The sequence below is a fragment of the Sander lucioperca genome, chromosome 9, assembly GCF_008315115.2.
Source record: "Sander lucioperca isolate FBNREF2018 chromosome 9, SLUC_FBN_1.2, whole genome shotgun sequence".
Classification (NCBI taxonomy): Eukaryota; Metazoa; Chordata; class Actinopteri; order Perciformes; family Percidae; genus Sander; species Sander lucioperca.
The window spans coordinates 26,755,100-26,771,943 of NC_050181.1; the positions used below are offsets into that span (position 1 = coordinate 26,755,100).

The following is a 16,844-nucleotide window of genomic DNA, read 5'->3' on the forward strand; positions in this document are numbered from 1 at the left end:
TGAATTGTTTACCTAAAGTAAACTTCTTTGACTTTTATGCACATCATGTCTTTTTTTAAATATTAGTTGTTTTTTTTTATTATACTTTTAAAAAATCCCAACATATCGCCTTACGCACAGTATGGAAATATACTGCAATATATTGAATCGTGACCCATGTATCGTGATACGTATCGCATCGCCAGATTCTTGCCAATACACAGCCCTAGACAAAAACGTTGATAAAGAACGACAAGAAAGTCGAAAAAAGCGACGAAAATGCAGAAAAAAATGACTACAACTACACAAAGCTGTGAGTACTTTTACTTCACTTTTACAACTTTCTTCTTTAACATCAAAAAGCAACAAAAAACGTTGAAAAAAACGTTGAAAAAACTACAAAAAGGTTGTAAAAAGTGTCAAAAACGTCGACAAAGAGATAAAAAAACTAAAACTACATGAAGCTGAGAATACTCAGGTACTTTTACATAATAAATGACAAAACAAATCATCATTCAAGTACTTATGTACGTTGTATTTACCCTCCTGTTGTCCTCGGGTCAAATCTGACCCATTTTCAAAAAGTTTCTGTATCAGAGATTTGGGTTTCTTACAACCAAATTGTCAAAATAAATAACGTGGATGGTTCCCTACAACGCTCTTCACCAGTCAAATAAATGATCAGTTCACTACTTTCATTGAATATGGGCGTTTTATTCAATTTTGTAGCATTTGAATTTTTTTTTAATAAAAGAACGTTGAAAAAAGCGACCAAAATGTCGTGAAAAAGCTTAAAAAAACTTAAAAAAACCCCCAACAAAACCGTAAAAAAAGTGCAGAAAAAAATCAACAAAAACATCGGATAAAGTGACAACATCAACCCGATCTCACAGAATTCCGTGAAATGGACACGGCCCCTTAACTCAAAATCTGTGGCAGCTTCACGGAATCACAAAACATTCCGTGATGGGCCCACGGAAGAATTCTGTTAAATAAACACGGCCCTTTAAGTTAAGGAAAAGGTCATGGGTGGGCTTACGGTTCCGTGACACGCGGAAAGAACGGGACGGAAAAGAAGAAAGAGACTTTAGGAAACTTGACATGCGGGACACGATCCCCGGTCTCCTGGGTGAAAGTCCTGTGTTTGACTCATCCACCCCCCCAACCAACCTCCTTATAGGTGTTATATACTGAACGCATCCAAGCTGGCGCGCGCCATCGTGACGTCAAAATGATGTCAGATCCTGCCGGCGCATCCGATTTATAAAAGCGGAAACGGGAGGCCGAACGGGTCCGCAGCCAACCGGATGCCAGGGCTCTCACAGTGACTGCAGGTCTCTCTTGTAAACTTACTGGGTTAAGATGAGTTCTTTTATGGTAAATGAAAGGCTTGATCCCACCAAGTAGCTCATCCAATCAAATCGAAGCATTGACGTCAATGCTGCTGCCAGTTCTGCCGTTGTTTACCTTTTTCTTCTTCTTCTAGTCCGTAGAAAGAGCAACGTCTGTAGCCTTTGCTCATTAGCGCCACCGCTGTTCAGGAGAAGACTGCAACTAGTGTCGCGACCACCAGCGCGGGTATAAATGGTCACGGCGATCTCATGACGTCACATTTGGATGCGCCACGCGGGCTGCGGTTACTGTAAAACGGCCTTTACACGGAATTTCAAAAACAAAAAGTTGCAGGTCGACAGGAAGACAACACAAGGGTTAAAGAAGCAGATGCACTTTAAACTGATGGTATTACGTAAACAAGCCGTTTGTTGGGTTTCTCATACGGATGGTGTTTCCTGTGACATGACGGAGATGTTGTTCCGCAGAGAGAAACAGGAGCCCACATGATGGATTTAAAAAAACTTTATTGTCTTCTGTCTGGAGGCAACAACTATCCCCGAGAGATTCTTCTTTCACACAACACAAGAGGAAAGATAGAACCAAAACTATCTTCAAAACTACGCTCACCTCTTTTTTTCTAAGAATTAACATCATAAATGACAAACAGATCTGCTTCCAATGCTTAAACGTTTGATTAGAAAAGCAAAGACACAGAAATACACTCACAGCTGTTGTTTACGTTTCCATAAAGTTGGATAATATTCTTTTATATTCAGATGTAAATATTCACCGCTGTGAAAACTTCAGTTACATGATGACAACACCAGACAGACAGACAGACAGGCAGACAGACAGGCAGGCAGACAGACAGGCAGACAGACAGACAGATAGACAGAGAGACAGACAGACAGACAGACAGACAGACATGCAGAGAGACATACAGAGAGACAGGCAGACAGACAGGCAGACAGACAGAGAGACATACAGAGAGACAGACAGAGAGACAGGCAGACAGACAGGCAGACAGAGAGACAGACAGAGAGACAGACAGGCAGACAGACAGACAGGCATACAGAGAGAGAGAGAGAGACAGAAATAGAGACAGAGACAGACAGACAGACAGACAGACAGACAGACAGACAGACAGGCAGACAGGCAGACAGGCAGGCGGGCAGACAGACAGAGAAACAGGCAGACAGGCAGAGAGAGAGACAGAGACAGACAGACAGACAGACAGATAGACAGTGAGACTGACAGACAGACAGACAGACAGCTGTGGCTTCACCCGAAGAGCACCTTGACTTTCCTCCGCCTTTCATCCTGCGGGCGTAATTAAACTCAGAGAAGGAGAGCAGATTTACAAAGTCCACATCCTGCCAGTTGACAAACACCTTTTAATGGCCTCGTGAAAGACTATTAAAAGCGTCTGTCACCCTGTTGCGCTGCAGATAATTGGTTTGCCCCAAACTCAGTCGGCAAAAACTGATGGATGGATAATTCCCTCTCAGCTGGAGAGAAAGGGAACTGACAGTCTCATCTAAACTGCCACCCACACTCTGGCCTGGGCTGGCATTTGGATTTTTTTGGGGATGCTGTGAGTCAAAATAAAACAGGCGGGCGGTCAGTTCATACACTGAAAGAGCACCTTGACTCCACAGTTTAATCCTCAAAAGCTCTTTTAAACTCCAAGAACCAAAAAAGGTTTCTTTGATGAAGAAACCATCTCAAGTTATCCAAAACATTCAACGAAATGGGTCGTTCATTCCTACCCTCCAACCCAGTGGTTCTTCTATACTTGTACAGAAAAATCATTTATTTAAGCTACTGTTGACAATTATCTTGTTGACAAGCTTGTATAGCACAGCTGCTAACAGTGAAAAGTATCTATCTCTCTCAACAATATCTGGCATGAACAGATGAGTCCGTCAGAGTATCCAAAGTCTGTTTTCATGAGGTAAATCCTGTGGGTAGTAGTGTCAGGCTCGCCCACCGCCGCACCTCCTCGTGTTTATGAACGGAGCACAAGTGTCATCAATCTGCATGGAAACACTTCAAACTGCCTGCGATGTGAAAACGAGGGGGTGGTATTGTTCCAGAGCCAAAAACACGATTAATGTTGTTTCTGCTGTGGCAAATACACACGGATGTTTCAGCTGAGACGAGAGAGAACATCGTGTTATTACAGCATCAACACACACACACACACACACACACACACACACACACACACACGCACGCGCACACACGCACACACACACACACACACACACACACGCACGCGCACACACACACAGACACAGACACACACACACGCACGCGCACACACAGACACACACACACGCACGCGCACACACACACAGACACAGACACACACACACGCACGCGCACACACAGACACACACACACGCACGCGCGCACACACACGCACGCGCACACACACGCACGCGCGCACACACGCACACGCACACACACACACGCACGCGCACACACAGACATACACACACACACACACAGAGACACAGACACACACGCACACGCACGCACACATGCGCGCACACGCACGCACACACACAGACACACACGCACGCGCGCGCACACACACACACACAGACACGCACGCGCACACGCACGCGCACACACACACACACACAGACATATACACACACACACGCACACAGAGACACAGACGCGCACGCACACATGCGCACACACACACACACAGAGACACAGACACACGCACACAGACACACATACACGCATGTACGCATGCATGCACACACACACGCGCGCACGCGCATGCACACACGCACGCACACACACACGCACGCACGCACGCACGCACGCACACAGGTTTATGATAGTTTATTGTAGTACTTCTGTTGATCCTGACCACTGATGGGCAGTAACGCGTTACAAGTAACGCTACAAGTAACGCGTTACTGTAATCCGATTACTTTTTTCAAGTAACGAGTAAAGTAAGGGATTACAATTGCAAAAACAGTAATTAGGTTACTGTTAAGCAGGCTGCGTTACTGCGTTACTTAACCGTGATTTTGTTTCGTGAGACTGTCTCGTGAGTGACTATGACGTATGAGCGCCGCAACGTCAGTGGTAAACACCGACATGTGTAGTGTTGAACAGAGACAACATGGAGCGCGGGAGAGAGCAGGAACATGCAGCGTTTAATGCTTGGAGGTACCGACATTACTTTGAGTTTGACTCGGTTAAAGGTGACAAAAACATCAGCGTCCGCTGTACACTCTGCGTGGGAAGAAAACTTTTATCTACAGCGAAAAATTCCACCTCAAATCTGAGCAAGCACCTAGCAAGCCAGCACAGGAATGTGAAACTCACTGAAAAAAACCCTGAACCCCCGACTGACATGACCGCTGCGGCTACATCCAATTCCACCGGGCGAACCTCCGAGGGCCCCTCTCCTGCTAAACAGGTGAAAATAGACTTAAAAGCGACAGGACTTAGTGCCGCTGAACTGAAGAAGCTCGTCGCTGGCTATATTGTCGAGGACATGCTGCCAAATTTTATTCAGGTCATGCATCATAGCTTTGAAAAGTAACTTAACTAGTAAAGTAACTAATTACTTTTGAAAATAAGTAATCAGTAAAGTAACTGGATTACTTTCTTGGAGAAGTAATCAGTAATCAGTAACTAATTACTATTTCCAAGTAACTTGACCAACACTGATCCTGACTAACGGAGAGATGGTGCCAGGATGTAGACAGATCTGCACAGTGAACGCGAGGCTTACAGGGAACTAATCCAAACGCAGACGCGTCATTAATCTACAGCCATTTCATTGTGCTGATGATAAGTTGCAGCAAAAAAATGGATTGATTGCCACTTTAAGGTATTTATAGCGATTTCATTCTTTACAAAATCTTCTCTGAATGCTGTCAGACGTTCATCTGAGAGACAGATATTTCTGAACCGGGACGCAGGAAACAAGGCCGTAACTTTGGGTTCAACATTGGGGGTGGGGGGGGTTTGAGATTGTGTTTTTTTAAAAAACGTCAAAAAAAAAAACTTGACAAAGGCAACAAAGATGTCGGAAAAAGCGACAAAAACTATGAAAAAAAACCTGTTTTTATTAATCAGGGCATGGGGGGGGGGGGGGGAAAGGGGGGGTTATAATATATATAACCTCCCCCTTTTTAATTAAAAAACGACAAAAACTTCAGAAAAAACTAAAATATGGTTACAAAACGTAAAACAATTGACCAAAAAAACACTTGAAAAAGGCAAAAAACTTTTTTATTAATCGGGGCATGTGTGTATATATATATATATATATATATATATATATATATATATATATATATATATATATATATATAACCTCCCCCATTTTAATATAATTACGCCTATGGCAGAAAACCCAAACTATGACTCTGACTGCAGAGATACCATGAGAGGGATAGTGAGAAAACAAATAAATTAATGAAACAAAAAGCCCATTGGAGAGCATTTGGATTGCTTCAACCTTTTGTTAAGGCTGTTCCAGTGTGACACAGCAGCTGCTGTTGGTTAGAAACAAAAGAGTACTCCCTCCATTCATTTACCTGCTGATTTCCCAGCTGCCCGAGGGACCGTTCTCCAGAGCCCGCCGCTGAATGACAACTCATTATTTGTGAGAGAGGCGTTTATATCTGTGAATCCCAGACAGGCCGAGCAACAAAGGACCTTGCATCCTGCGGCGAAACGCCTGAACCACGGCACGTAAAGCGCCTCCACTTTTTACCCAAAACGTGTCGTGAAAGAACCTGGTACACACACTGGATCACAGCTTCAGCTAAACGGTCAGAGCGTGAACTGGAAGAACGTCAATATTCACCTGCAGCTCTGCTTTTCACTTCATCACGCCTGAATATTTATTCAGGACGAACATGAACATTTTATCAGAATGCAGCGTAGAAATCTGCTTAGAAATATGGGAAATACAACCTGAGGATAGAACAACACAATGTAATTCTGCTAAATAGAACCCCACATTCATTATTAGTTTCACTTATGTTTGTTTTCATTCTAAACTAATTATTGATCCAAATACAATACGCATTTTCTATAGGCTCAGTCAGAGACGGTTTAGAACCATTGACATATATTTAATGGACCAACAGATCCCGTGTCTCTGGACAGAGACCAGTCAAGGATATTAGAAGATCTTTCCCGGTGATGTCTGAGCGTTACTGAGCAGCCTACAACTGAGCTTGAAGACGTAGATGTGACGTGAGCAACCTGTCTGAAAGTTGGAAGTCTTCTGGTAGCTGTGCCAAGAGAAATCTCAATCATTCCCAATCTAGTAGAGACGGAGAGCGTAGGTATATGTAAGGAGAGAGCTTCTTCTGTACTATACGGTATTTCCTCTACTGTGCGACAGTAAGTCACGTGGTTATTAGGGCTGTGCTCGATTAAAGAAATTCTTAGTCGACTAACACTCATTCAATTGTATCGACTAATCGATTAGTTGATTTAATCGACAGATCTGTAAATCTGAGTTTCTCCGCAAAGAGTCATGCAATAGCACCACTTTAATTCTTGTGTTTACCAAAGATGTGCTCGTACGTTTCTTGGAAATAAGTCATTCAGCATGAAAAAAGCATAAAACATGACTAATCGACTAAAGAAATCTAAGTTGACTAAGACCAAAACGACCGATTAGTCGACTAATCAACTAAGAGGGAGCAGCCCTAGTGGTTATGACACAATCGTTAGCCTATTTTTACAAAAACGTCGGCTACGGAGCCATAACGTGAGATACAAGGTAATGGAGCCTTTTATACATTGTTGTGTTTCTTTAGAAATAAACAATGGACAAATAGAGTCTTTAAACTCTTCAGATGTAAAGTTATTCTCTGTCAAAGTGACGTCAAACTAAATGTCAGTCAATGGGATGCTAACGGGAGGTGATGGCTTGGTAGCATCAAAATGGCGCCATAGGAGGTTCGGGTTGTGAGGAGAAGCTTACCCCCTTGTTTAGAACCGAGACGCCCCGACTCAGAGTAGTTTCCTGTATCTGTGTCCCGTGGGCTCGGCCACGGCCACGCCTCTTTAGGAGACTAGCGGCAGGTCCTGAGTGCGTTGATTCCAACGGGAGAAGTGAACGTGAACACAGATTATCTGCGATCCTATTGCCCCATAGTCACCAAAGTAGATATTGGAGCCATTCTTCAACAAGCCACATGTCTCCAGAAAAAATCTGACACTAAAATGGCATTTTTCAGACGGACACATCAGGAGAAACTTTTGTTTGAACCAAATGGGCTCGGAGCCACAGACAGAAAGTCAGCCAGTCTTGACTGGTTTGGTCTCCACGAGATCTGTTGACAGTAATACTGGCATCATCCTTTAAATTAGCTGTGTTGGTTGCTGCCTGCATGGCTCAACTTCCTTGTTTTTTCTGGCTAAAGTATCGGAGAAAGATAAACACAACCTCCAGACTTCATATCGTCCTCTCAGAAATTCACAGCAGACGCCACAAACTCCTGTAACCATCCTCCCTGTGCTCTATGTTTTTACAGTATCGTCATAGAAGCAGCGACTAATGATGCGTTGGGAATGAGAGATGCTTCTCCAGGGCTGTATCCCCCCCCCCAGACCCTGAACACAGCAGCTTCCAACAAAGTGCCACAAGCCATTTGATTGCGACTGTAAAAGCCTTCCTTTCTTGTGTTTTCTGAGCAACAACAGTTCATTATCTGCTATCAAGCCTCCGCACGGTGCAACAGGGTTACAGTTTGCTTTCCATGCAGCGGCGAGCTGGTGAATTAGACTTCCTGTGCTGAAATAAAATCAAGGTATTTGGTGTGTTAAGTGACTCGGAACACTTTCATTTGCCTCTGCAGAATTTTTGCATCATCACCGTTGTGTCGGGCGCCTGCAGGAGAGCAGAGGTCATAATCAAACCGCGCTCATCTGCACAGGAAAACCAACAACTCCTCCAAACCATACGCGATATCTGTCGTTTGCCCCCCCCCCCCTCTAATACGACCCAGGGGGAGAGTTTTCTGTCTATCTAAACCAGAGAAGGTAACGGTCATGGTTTTATACACGTCATTAACGTTGTGAAACGGTCCCCGTTTGGTTAGGTTGAGCCACCAAAACTACTGAGTTAAGTTGATAAAAAGATGGTGGTTTGGGTTCAAATCAGACGTTACTTCACTTCCTGAAGGTTACCATGGTGACCCAGAACGTGACTTTCGACTAGGGCTTCACAATATATTGTTTTTTTTTTTCTGTAATGGTGATATCAACTGGCGCAATAAACACAAGGCACTCAGAGATTTTTTTGTGTTAGTTGAAAGAAAATATCAGCAGAAAACTCAACTAAACGCGTTATTAACGGCGTTAACGCAAACCCATTTTAACACCGTCAACTTTTTTATCGCGAGATTAACGTTCTTTTTGGCATAGCATACTTTGTAGTTTTTTTCACATGCTGTTGCAACAACTAGTACTGTTAGAAAAACTACAACACCACACCGGATCTAGCTAGACCGGAAACTAAACAACAGGCACGCTGTACACACTTGTCTGGGCTTACGAGCCGGCCGAAGAGTAGTAGGCTAATGTTTATTAATCCGTTTTGAGTGGATGGCGAGTGCGAGACGCCGAAATGGATGCCAATAAGATTCTGAATGGAAAGTTTACTTTAAAAAAGTTGCCAAATGGTTCCATTGACAAGACCAAAGGGATCTGTGTGTTTTGTCGTTGTGAACTGAGCTATCATCGCAGCACGTCCAGTCGGAAATACCACTTGATGGGCAAGCAAACAGCTGATGACCAAGTACACAGCTGATGGCCAAGCATACAGCTGATGGCCAAGCATACAGCTGATGGCCAAGCATACAGCTGATGCGAATTTTCCGCCCCCTCGTTAAAGCCAGGCGACAAAAGCACAAAGCAAGCCGATCCACTTTTTCATGTTGATAAGAGCATTAAAATGAGAAAAAATAATGGGACAAAAAGAACTCTAGGGACATTTAGAATGGATAAAAATGTGCGATTAATTGCAATTAATTGCGAGTTAACTATGACATTTATATGACATTACATATTTTAATTGTTTGACAGCACTAGTCATAATATGTAAAGACTGGGGATCCTGCAGGGTCACACATTGCAAGACTACAACTAGAGTCGTTTTGAGAAATTTAACCAAGCTAGCTAGATACCGCTAGCGTTAGCTGGTAACTTTAAGGGAAAGTCTGCAGATTTCCTGTTCTGTCGTCCATGCAGATGAATGTCTCCAGTATCCGGAGGTCTGCGTTTATCTGCCGGTAAAGCTAATCCACAACGCGTTTTCGTTCAGAGCCAGCGTCACGTGACTGAAAGCAGCTGAAACGGAGAAGGAGATCTGTGAGAGGCGCTTGTCACTGCCCCGGCAAATTTGAAAGCCTACACTGCACTTTAGTTCATAATGGAGGATCCTACTTATGCCGAGCCACAGGAGAAGGAATCCTCGTCGCCGAAAATTGGAAGACATGTTGTCATAGCTTCTTGGTACATAATGGCTACCGTAGTGGCAACACACATTTGAAAAAGCGAGGCGCTAGAGAGCACTATTCGTTTGAATGCAAAATACAATTTCACCGCTAGATGGGAGAAATTCCTACACAGTGTACCTTTAATGCAAACAATGCGAGCAGCACATGAAAAAGCATTTCACAGGTTCATTAATAAAACATGAGCGAGGCGGTTTTAATGCAGACACTCCTGAGTGACAGCGAACACTCATTTACATGACGGCTGTTTTTCCCTTTTAAATATTTAATAAAAGCTAAAGAGGAAGAAAGGCACAATAATGAATTTATGAATATTAGAGATATTCATGAAGCGTTGAATACAATCCCTGTCGGAATATTAACGTGATGCACGTATAAAAGCTCACAGTGTGGACTCGGAGCTCACAGGTTTATTTTGGGAATATGAGGACCGGAGTTTATGATTAAAAAGCTGCATAGTGGAGGGTTTTAAAGAGCAAATACTAATATTTTTGATCTCTCTTTCTTTCTCTAACTTATTGTCCATAAATTTGAATAGTTCCCATCCGAGAAAATGAAGACATGAATACAAGGGCGTATGCGGGGGGAATGTCCCCCAAACTTTCCATGACGGTGCCCTCTGTCCCCCACACTTACAACATGTCCGAGTTGATTTGAACGCACCTTAAGTAGGCGAGTGTGCACGTTACTCAGGTTGAATCAGTTGATTGATAGACTCAAATAGATATAGGCAATAATATAATAATATATAATAAAAAAAATATAGGGAGGAAAACTTTAAAATATGCAATAATTAGGTTCAGTGTATATTAGAGCTGTACAGTATGAGGAAAATATCTAATTGCGATTATTTTAACTGATGTTGCAATTGTGATATGATATGGTAGGGAATATTCATTTTTGTATCATTTTTCTCATTTTCATTGTTGAATATTCAAATTAAAATGATTATAGTGTGATTTTGTTGAGAGGATGTGTCCCAAACAAAGATTTTTGTCTTTAGTCTGTAGGATACGATCTGTAGGCCGGGACGTCTATGTTTCGATTTGAATCCCATTTCCTGCATTTTTCCACACATTTAGTGACCAAGATTATACAAAATCCAGACAATAATTAAATGATCATAATGATAAATTCTTCCAGAAAGAATAGTACTAAACTATGTTTTAGAAAAGGATGTCTTACTTTGTTTTTGGTTTAAAATAGGGGCAGATTAACAAATTAACAAGACTTATAAATAGAACATCAAACAAATTTAAAAGTAGAGGGGACACAAAAGAGATTTTGAAAAGTGTCCCCACCCTAGGGTTTGACACATATTTGCCCCCTCCCCCCTGCGATTTGGATATTGCACTAGTCCATATTGCGATTTCGATAACATTGCGATTAAGTGTGCAGCCCTAGTGTATATGATGGAATAGTGGCATTAGAATGGGCCACTAAATTTGGGCTTTTACAGCCAAAGAGTTCTTGCATGTCCCCCGACCTCTCTACACTACCCCCAAACGTCAGTGTTTCAATCGATCATAAATGAAATGTAGGCTACTTGGAATCAGCAATTCCAAGATAGCCAAATGAACAATCTGTCCCCCTCCCTTCTGAACTCACGGCTACGCCCCTGCATGTATCATTTATTAATAATATTTGCACATTAGAGCTGCGACGATTAATCAATTAATCAAATACGTCACAACTTTTAGCCAACATATGACTATTTGCATTCATTGTGGATTTAACCTAACCCGGTCTCATTCCGAACTCGTAAATAAGGACGTTTGGACAGTGGCTGTCAGCGTCAGAAATGACGAAAAAAATCCCCTTTCAGCGTGTGTGTAGAACGTACCGGGGAGAGCAGCAGCTACAGGGTGTTTGAAGATGACGTAACACTAAGAGAGACTACAGTAGAGAGTAGTATGAAAGCCCGAAAATCTGCGTAGGGAGGTTGGTTGGGGGGGTGGATGGGTCAAACAACACAGGACTTTCACCCAGGAGACCGGGGATCGTGTCCCGCGTGTCACGTTTCCTAAACCCAACCGTCCCGTTCTTGTCTCGCGTGTCATGGAAACGTAAGCCCACCCACCATCTTTTCCTAAACCTAACTGCGTCAAAAGTGACACCAATAGTCCCGACCCAGCGCATTTAGATCTGACGCTAAAGGAGACTTTTAGCGTCAATAACAACGCCAAAGGAACCTGACCAAGCGTCCGTATTTTACGAGATGGGAGTGAGAATGTGTGGATTTAACCACACATCCAGTCATTTAGTTTTTGGTTTTGTGTCCTCAGTTCTGCCAGAAACCAGTAAGATATATCTAAAGACATATATCTAGACATTTCAAACCTCTTTCTGCTCGTAGCCGCAGGGATCAGACTTAAATATCTCTTACTCATTGGCTGCATTTACATAAGTAACGTAACACTTTTGAAGGACTAACAGCAAATATATTTAGATTAAAGTGCCTCCTATAAATCCTGTCACTCGTGGATTCTTTTCACCAACACACAGGAATAATAATGTGATTCTCGTCATCTGTCACTCAGCTGGAAACTAGACGGTCCAATAAGGACGCGAGACATTTGAAAGCATATTAAAGCCGCTATGATTAGAGTCTTTATGAGATGCAAAGGTCAGACTCTGAGCAACACTGAGACACTTCAAGACACATTTAACATTATGAATATTATGAGAAATCATGAAGGATATAAAAGGAAACACCTCCAGGAATATTACAGTCACGACACTGATTTATCACGCAGCATTACAGGACAACCAGTCCTCCAAACCATACGGTGATATCGGCCGTTTGTCCTCCCCTCTAATACGACCCACAGGAGTGTTTTCTGTCCTCATATCTAAACCAGAGAAGGCAACAGACACATTTTAACCCTTGTGTTGTCTTCCATTGGACCGTGTACTTGTCGTCCTGAAAATCATCACCTTTTTCTGACGTTTTTGTCTCTTTTATCGACACTTTTGTCTCTTTTTTCATTGTTTTCGGCTCTTTTTTTGACGTTTAAAGCTTCTTTTCACTACCATGTATAAACACCACTAACACCAACTTGTAACTAGTTTTTCATTTACTACATTTTTCGAATTCATGGTCAGTACACCTCATTTATAGGCAATTATACCTAATTCTTGAGTTAAAAAAGCAGAAATGATGAATTATTTAGACTCATATTAAAGGAAGGATCATTACAGAAGGGTATATGTCAATGTTCAGTCTGGTTGTGAAATTATTTTTTTTCAAATGCAATTTTTTTTTTTTATAAAACACCCAAAAGTCAATGAAAGTAGAGATCCTATCTTTCGTTGTACTTGCGAAGCGCGATGTGTGGAATCATCCAAATTAGGTAGTTAAAAAGAAACCCATATTTCTAATATAGACATTTTGAAAAACGGGTCAAATTTGACCTGAAGACAACACAAGGGTTAAACACGTTAACGTTGTGAAACGGTCCCAGTTTGGTTAGGTTTAGACTACTGAGTTAAGTTGATGAAAAGATGGAGGAACGCAAACATCTTGCGCATGCGCCAACCCGGTCTCACGCCAGTTTGTGAAATGGTCACCTTATTTTGATTTATTGATTTGTGTACAGGTTACGATTTTCTCGTTTATTTCGTGTACAGGTCACGATTTTCGAACGTGACCATTTCAAGAACTGCCATGACACTGGGCTGCTATGGGGGACGCAACAATGGGGAAATCAAATGCCACACACCGGCAAAAACAATGGGACAGACCGCCACACTCGGAACGCGGTCCCCGGTCTCCGGGGTGAAAGTCCTGTATTGTTTGACCCATCCACCCCCCCGACCAACCTCCCCGCGCGGATTTTCTGCTTTTCATACTACTCCCTACCGTAGTCGTGCTGTGATCACGAAAGATGCTTCCCATTTAAATACATTAAATTAAAATTTGTGCTCACCACACGAAAAAAACAACATAATCGTGTCTTGTTCACGAATCAATAGATTCAATAACGTGACCATTTCACAAATTGCCATGAGACTGGGCTGCATGCGCATAACAGATCATGCAGGCAGCACAGATCGGGTACCTTGATCGGGTATTTGCTCCCGTCAAAACTACTACGGCCACTAGAGGGCGCCGCCACTAGAAACATAAATATTGGTCAGAATGATGCTGGAACAAACCACTTATGGGGGAGTTTTTTACGTTTTAGGAAGTGCTGATTGGTACAGTTTAACATTGAACATTAAAGGTTATAAAAACATAGGAAGATGTTTCTCCAGCATGAAAGTGATTATTATAATTAGAGCTGCAAAGACGAATTGATTAGTTGTCAACTATTAAATTAATCGCCAACTTTTGAGTCATTTTCTATTATAAAAATGAAATACAAATTCCCTGATTCCAGCTTCTAAAATGTGAACATTAACAGCTCCACAGTCTGTCCACAGTGCAGTTTAAACTGGAGCGAGATGAATCAATACCTCAAGAGAAAAATAATTTTTCATAACAAAATATGACCTTGTTAGCTTGTCGAGTTTGAGGATTTGTTGCTTTTGGGATTCGGCTTGTTAGTTTAAAAAAAAAAAAAAAAACGAGTGAGTGAGAATGACTCAACATTAAGTATGACAGGTGCATGATTCATTAAAAAGAAACTGCGGATTATAGTACAGCTGTGAATACGTATTGACTAGTTGTCAACTATTAAATTAATCGCCAACTAATTTCATAATCGATTAATCAGTTCACGTCATTTTTTATGAAAGTCTTCTCTGATGTCAGCTTGTTAAATGTGAATATCTTCTAGTTTCTTCTCTCCTCTGTGACAGTAAACTGAATATATTTGAGTTGTGGACAAAACAAGACATTTGAGGATGTCATCTTGGACTTTGGGACACACTGAGCCACATTTTTCACTAGTTTTCTGACATTTTAGAGACCAAACGACGAAAATAATCGACAGATGAATCGACAATTAAAATAACCGTTAGTTGCAGCCCTACTAAGAAGGTTTGGGATTTTTAAAGGGTCAGTTTTGACACAAACAAGTAATATTACGTGCCAATTTTCAATATAATTGTCTCATCAGAGTGAAAGTGTTTTAATTATTCGAGAAAACAATCGACAATGAAAGTAGTCGTTAGTTGCAGCCCTAGCTGTAGTGCTGAAAAAATTAAGTTGTTTCTTCAATAGTGGATGTAAAGAAAATGAATAAACAATAATGCAAATAATTAGTTAAGTTAACGTTATGAGCGTTATCAAGCACAAGACCATGCCAGACATCCAGTTAACTCATCATCTTGGACTTTGGGAAACACTGATCCACATTTTAGAGACCAGACAACTACTCCATTCATCCAGAAAATAACCCACACATTAACCAACTATGTAAATAACTGTTAGTTGCAGGGTTCAAAATCAACTTGTTGTCCACCAGCCAAATACCAAATGCCTATAGTGATTGTTCAAATGTTACCAGCCACTCAATAGATTACCATTGTTGGTGAGTGAAGTAAATCTACCTGCCACTTGCATTTTTTCCCCCAGTTATTTGGCTGGTGAATGGTTGCTGATTTTGGACCCTGGATGCAGCCCAGAGCCCGCAGCGGTGTTCCTACCTGCGCAGTCCTTCCCTTTGCCTTTGCACTCTCCGCTGTGGGAGGGGTAAGTAGCCCGAGCCTCGGGCAGGTAGAGCAGCACAGAGAGCAGACAGGCGGACACCAGGTACCGCTCGGGACCCCTCCTCCTCCCAGCGCTTGACACCATGATGAACATGATGATGCTCCGTGCCTAAATTTCAGACACAACTCGCTTCTCTCTCTCTCTCTCTCTCTGTGCAGGTTTCACTCAGTTTAAATCCCTTTGGGAAGCAGCAGAAAAAGCAGAAAACACCCCGGCTGCCTCACGCTGTGTCCCGGGGGGTAAAGAGAGCACTTAAACGGGGGAGAAAAGAGCTGAAGATGGAGGAATGTGCGGAGAGATATTCCGCGTTTTTTTTTTTAGGAAGCCGGGCAGGCGCTCCGGTTCGTACAGCGAGGAAGCAGCGGCAGCATCCCCGCCGTGCATGCGTCCCTCCGTCCGTCCTCCGCACCGAGGCTCCGCGCCGTATCCAACGCAGGGTAGAGGCTATATCTGTCGGGTGTTGCACCATGTAAGGGATCCTTTCCCCTCCGCGCTGAGAGCGAGTCTCCCGGGCTGTGTGTGTCAGGAGACGGGGTGCGTAGAGAGAAGCTGCCGCTGCTGCAGCCACAACAAAGAGATCCGCTCGGTGCGGACTGAGAGGAGAGGAGAGGAGAGAGAGAGAGAGAGAGGACAGACAGGAGCGTCACGTGAGAGGATGCAACACTCCCCATCCACCTCCACGCCCCTAACGCACGCACGCACGCACACACATCTTCAGAAAACCCACAGAATGCAGAAAAGCCACAGGAAAGAGAAAGAAAAAGTGTTTTTGAACAAATGTTCAGATAGAAAATTTATCATATTTTCTATCTGAACATTTTCCATCTTCATCATCAGAGGACTTCATCTGATTTAAAGTCTTTACAAAAGAAGCCAAAGGTTACAGCCAAGCACAAGTTAAACTATAATTACAAATTAGCGATTATGTTCATAATCAATTGATGTGTTGATTATTTTCTGGATTAATGGATTAGTTGTTTGGTTTATAAAAATGTCAGAAAATGCTGAAAGATGTCAATTACAGCTGCAACGATTAACCGAGTCGTTAGTTATCAACTATTACATTTTTTTAAGTTCTTTTTTTGGGTATTTAACCAACATGGCATCATGACTTCGCGTAAACATATACGCCACTTTCTAAAGCCACGTGGCGTGTTATCGCGAGGCTACGGTTGGGTTTAGGAAACATCACACGTGGGTTGGGTTGGGTTTAGGAAAAGAATAAATGTGGACAGGAAACGTCACACGTGGGACACGATCCCCGGTCTCCTGGGTGAAAGTCCTGTGTTTGACCCATCCTCCCCCCCGACCAACCTCCCTACGCAGATTTTCACCCTTTCATACTACTCGCTACG

General features: G+C 42.6%; 1 protein-coding gene across 1 annotated transcript in view; it reads right to left on the reverse strand.

The window, feature by feature from the left end:
* The window catches only part of tmeff1a (transmembrane protein with EGF-like and two follistatin-like domains 1a), a 96,622-nt gene extending 80,504 nt beyond the window's left edge, over positions 1 to 16,118 (reverse strand). Inside the window, exon 1 of the mRNA XM_031292464.2 lies at positions 15,426 to 16,118. Within this exon, the coding sequence (XP_031148324.1) occupies positions 15,426 to 15,582 (157 nt within the window). The 5' untranslated portion in view covers positions 15,583 to 16,118. The remainder of the gene's footprint in view (positions 1 to 15,425) is intronic.
* Between the last annotated feature and the right edge of the window lie 726 nt (positions 16,119 to 16,844).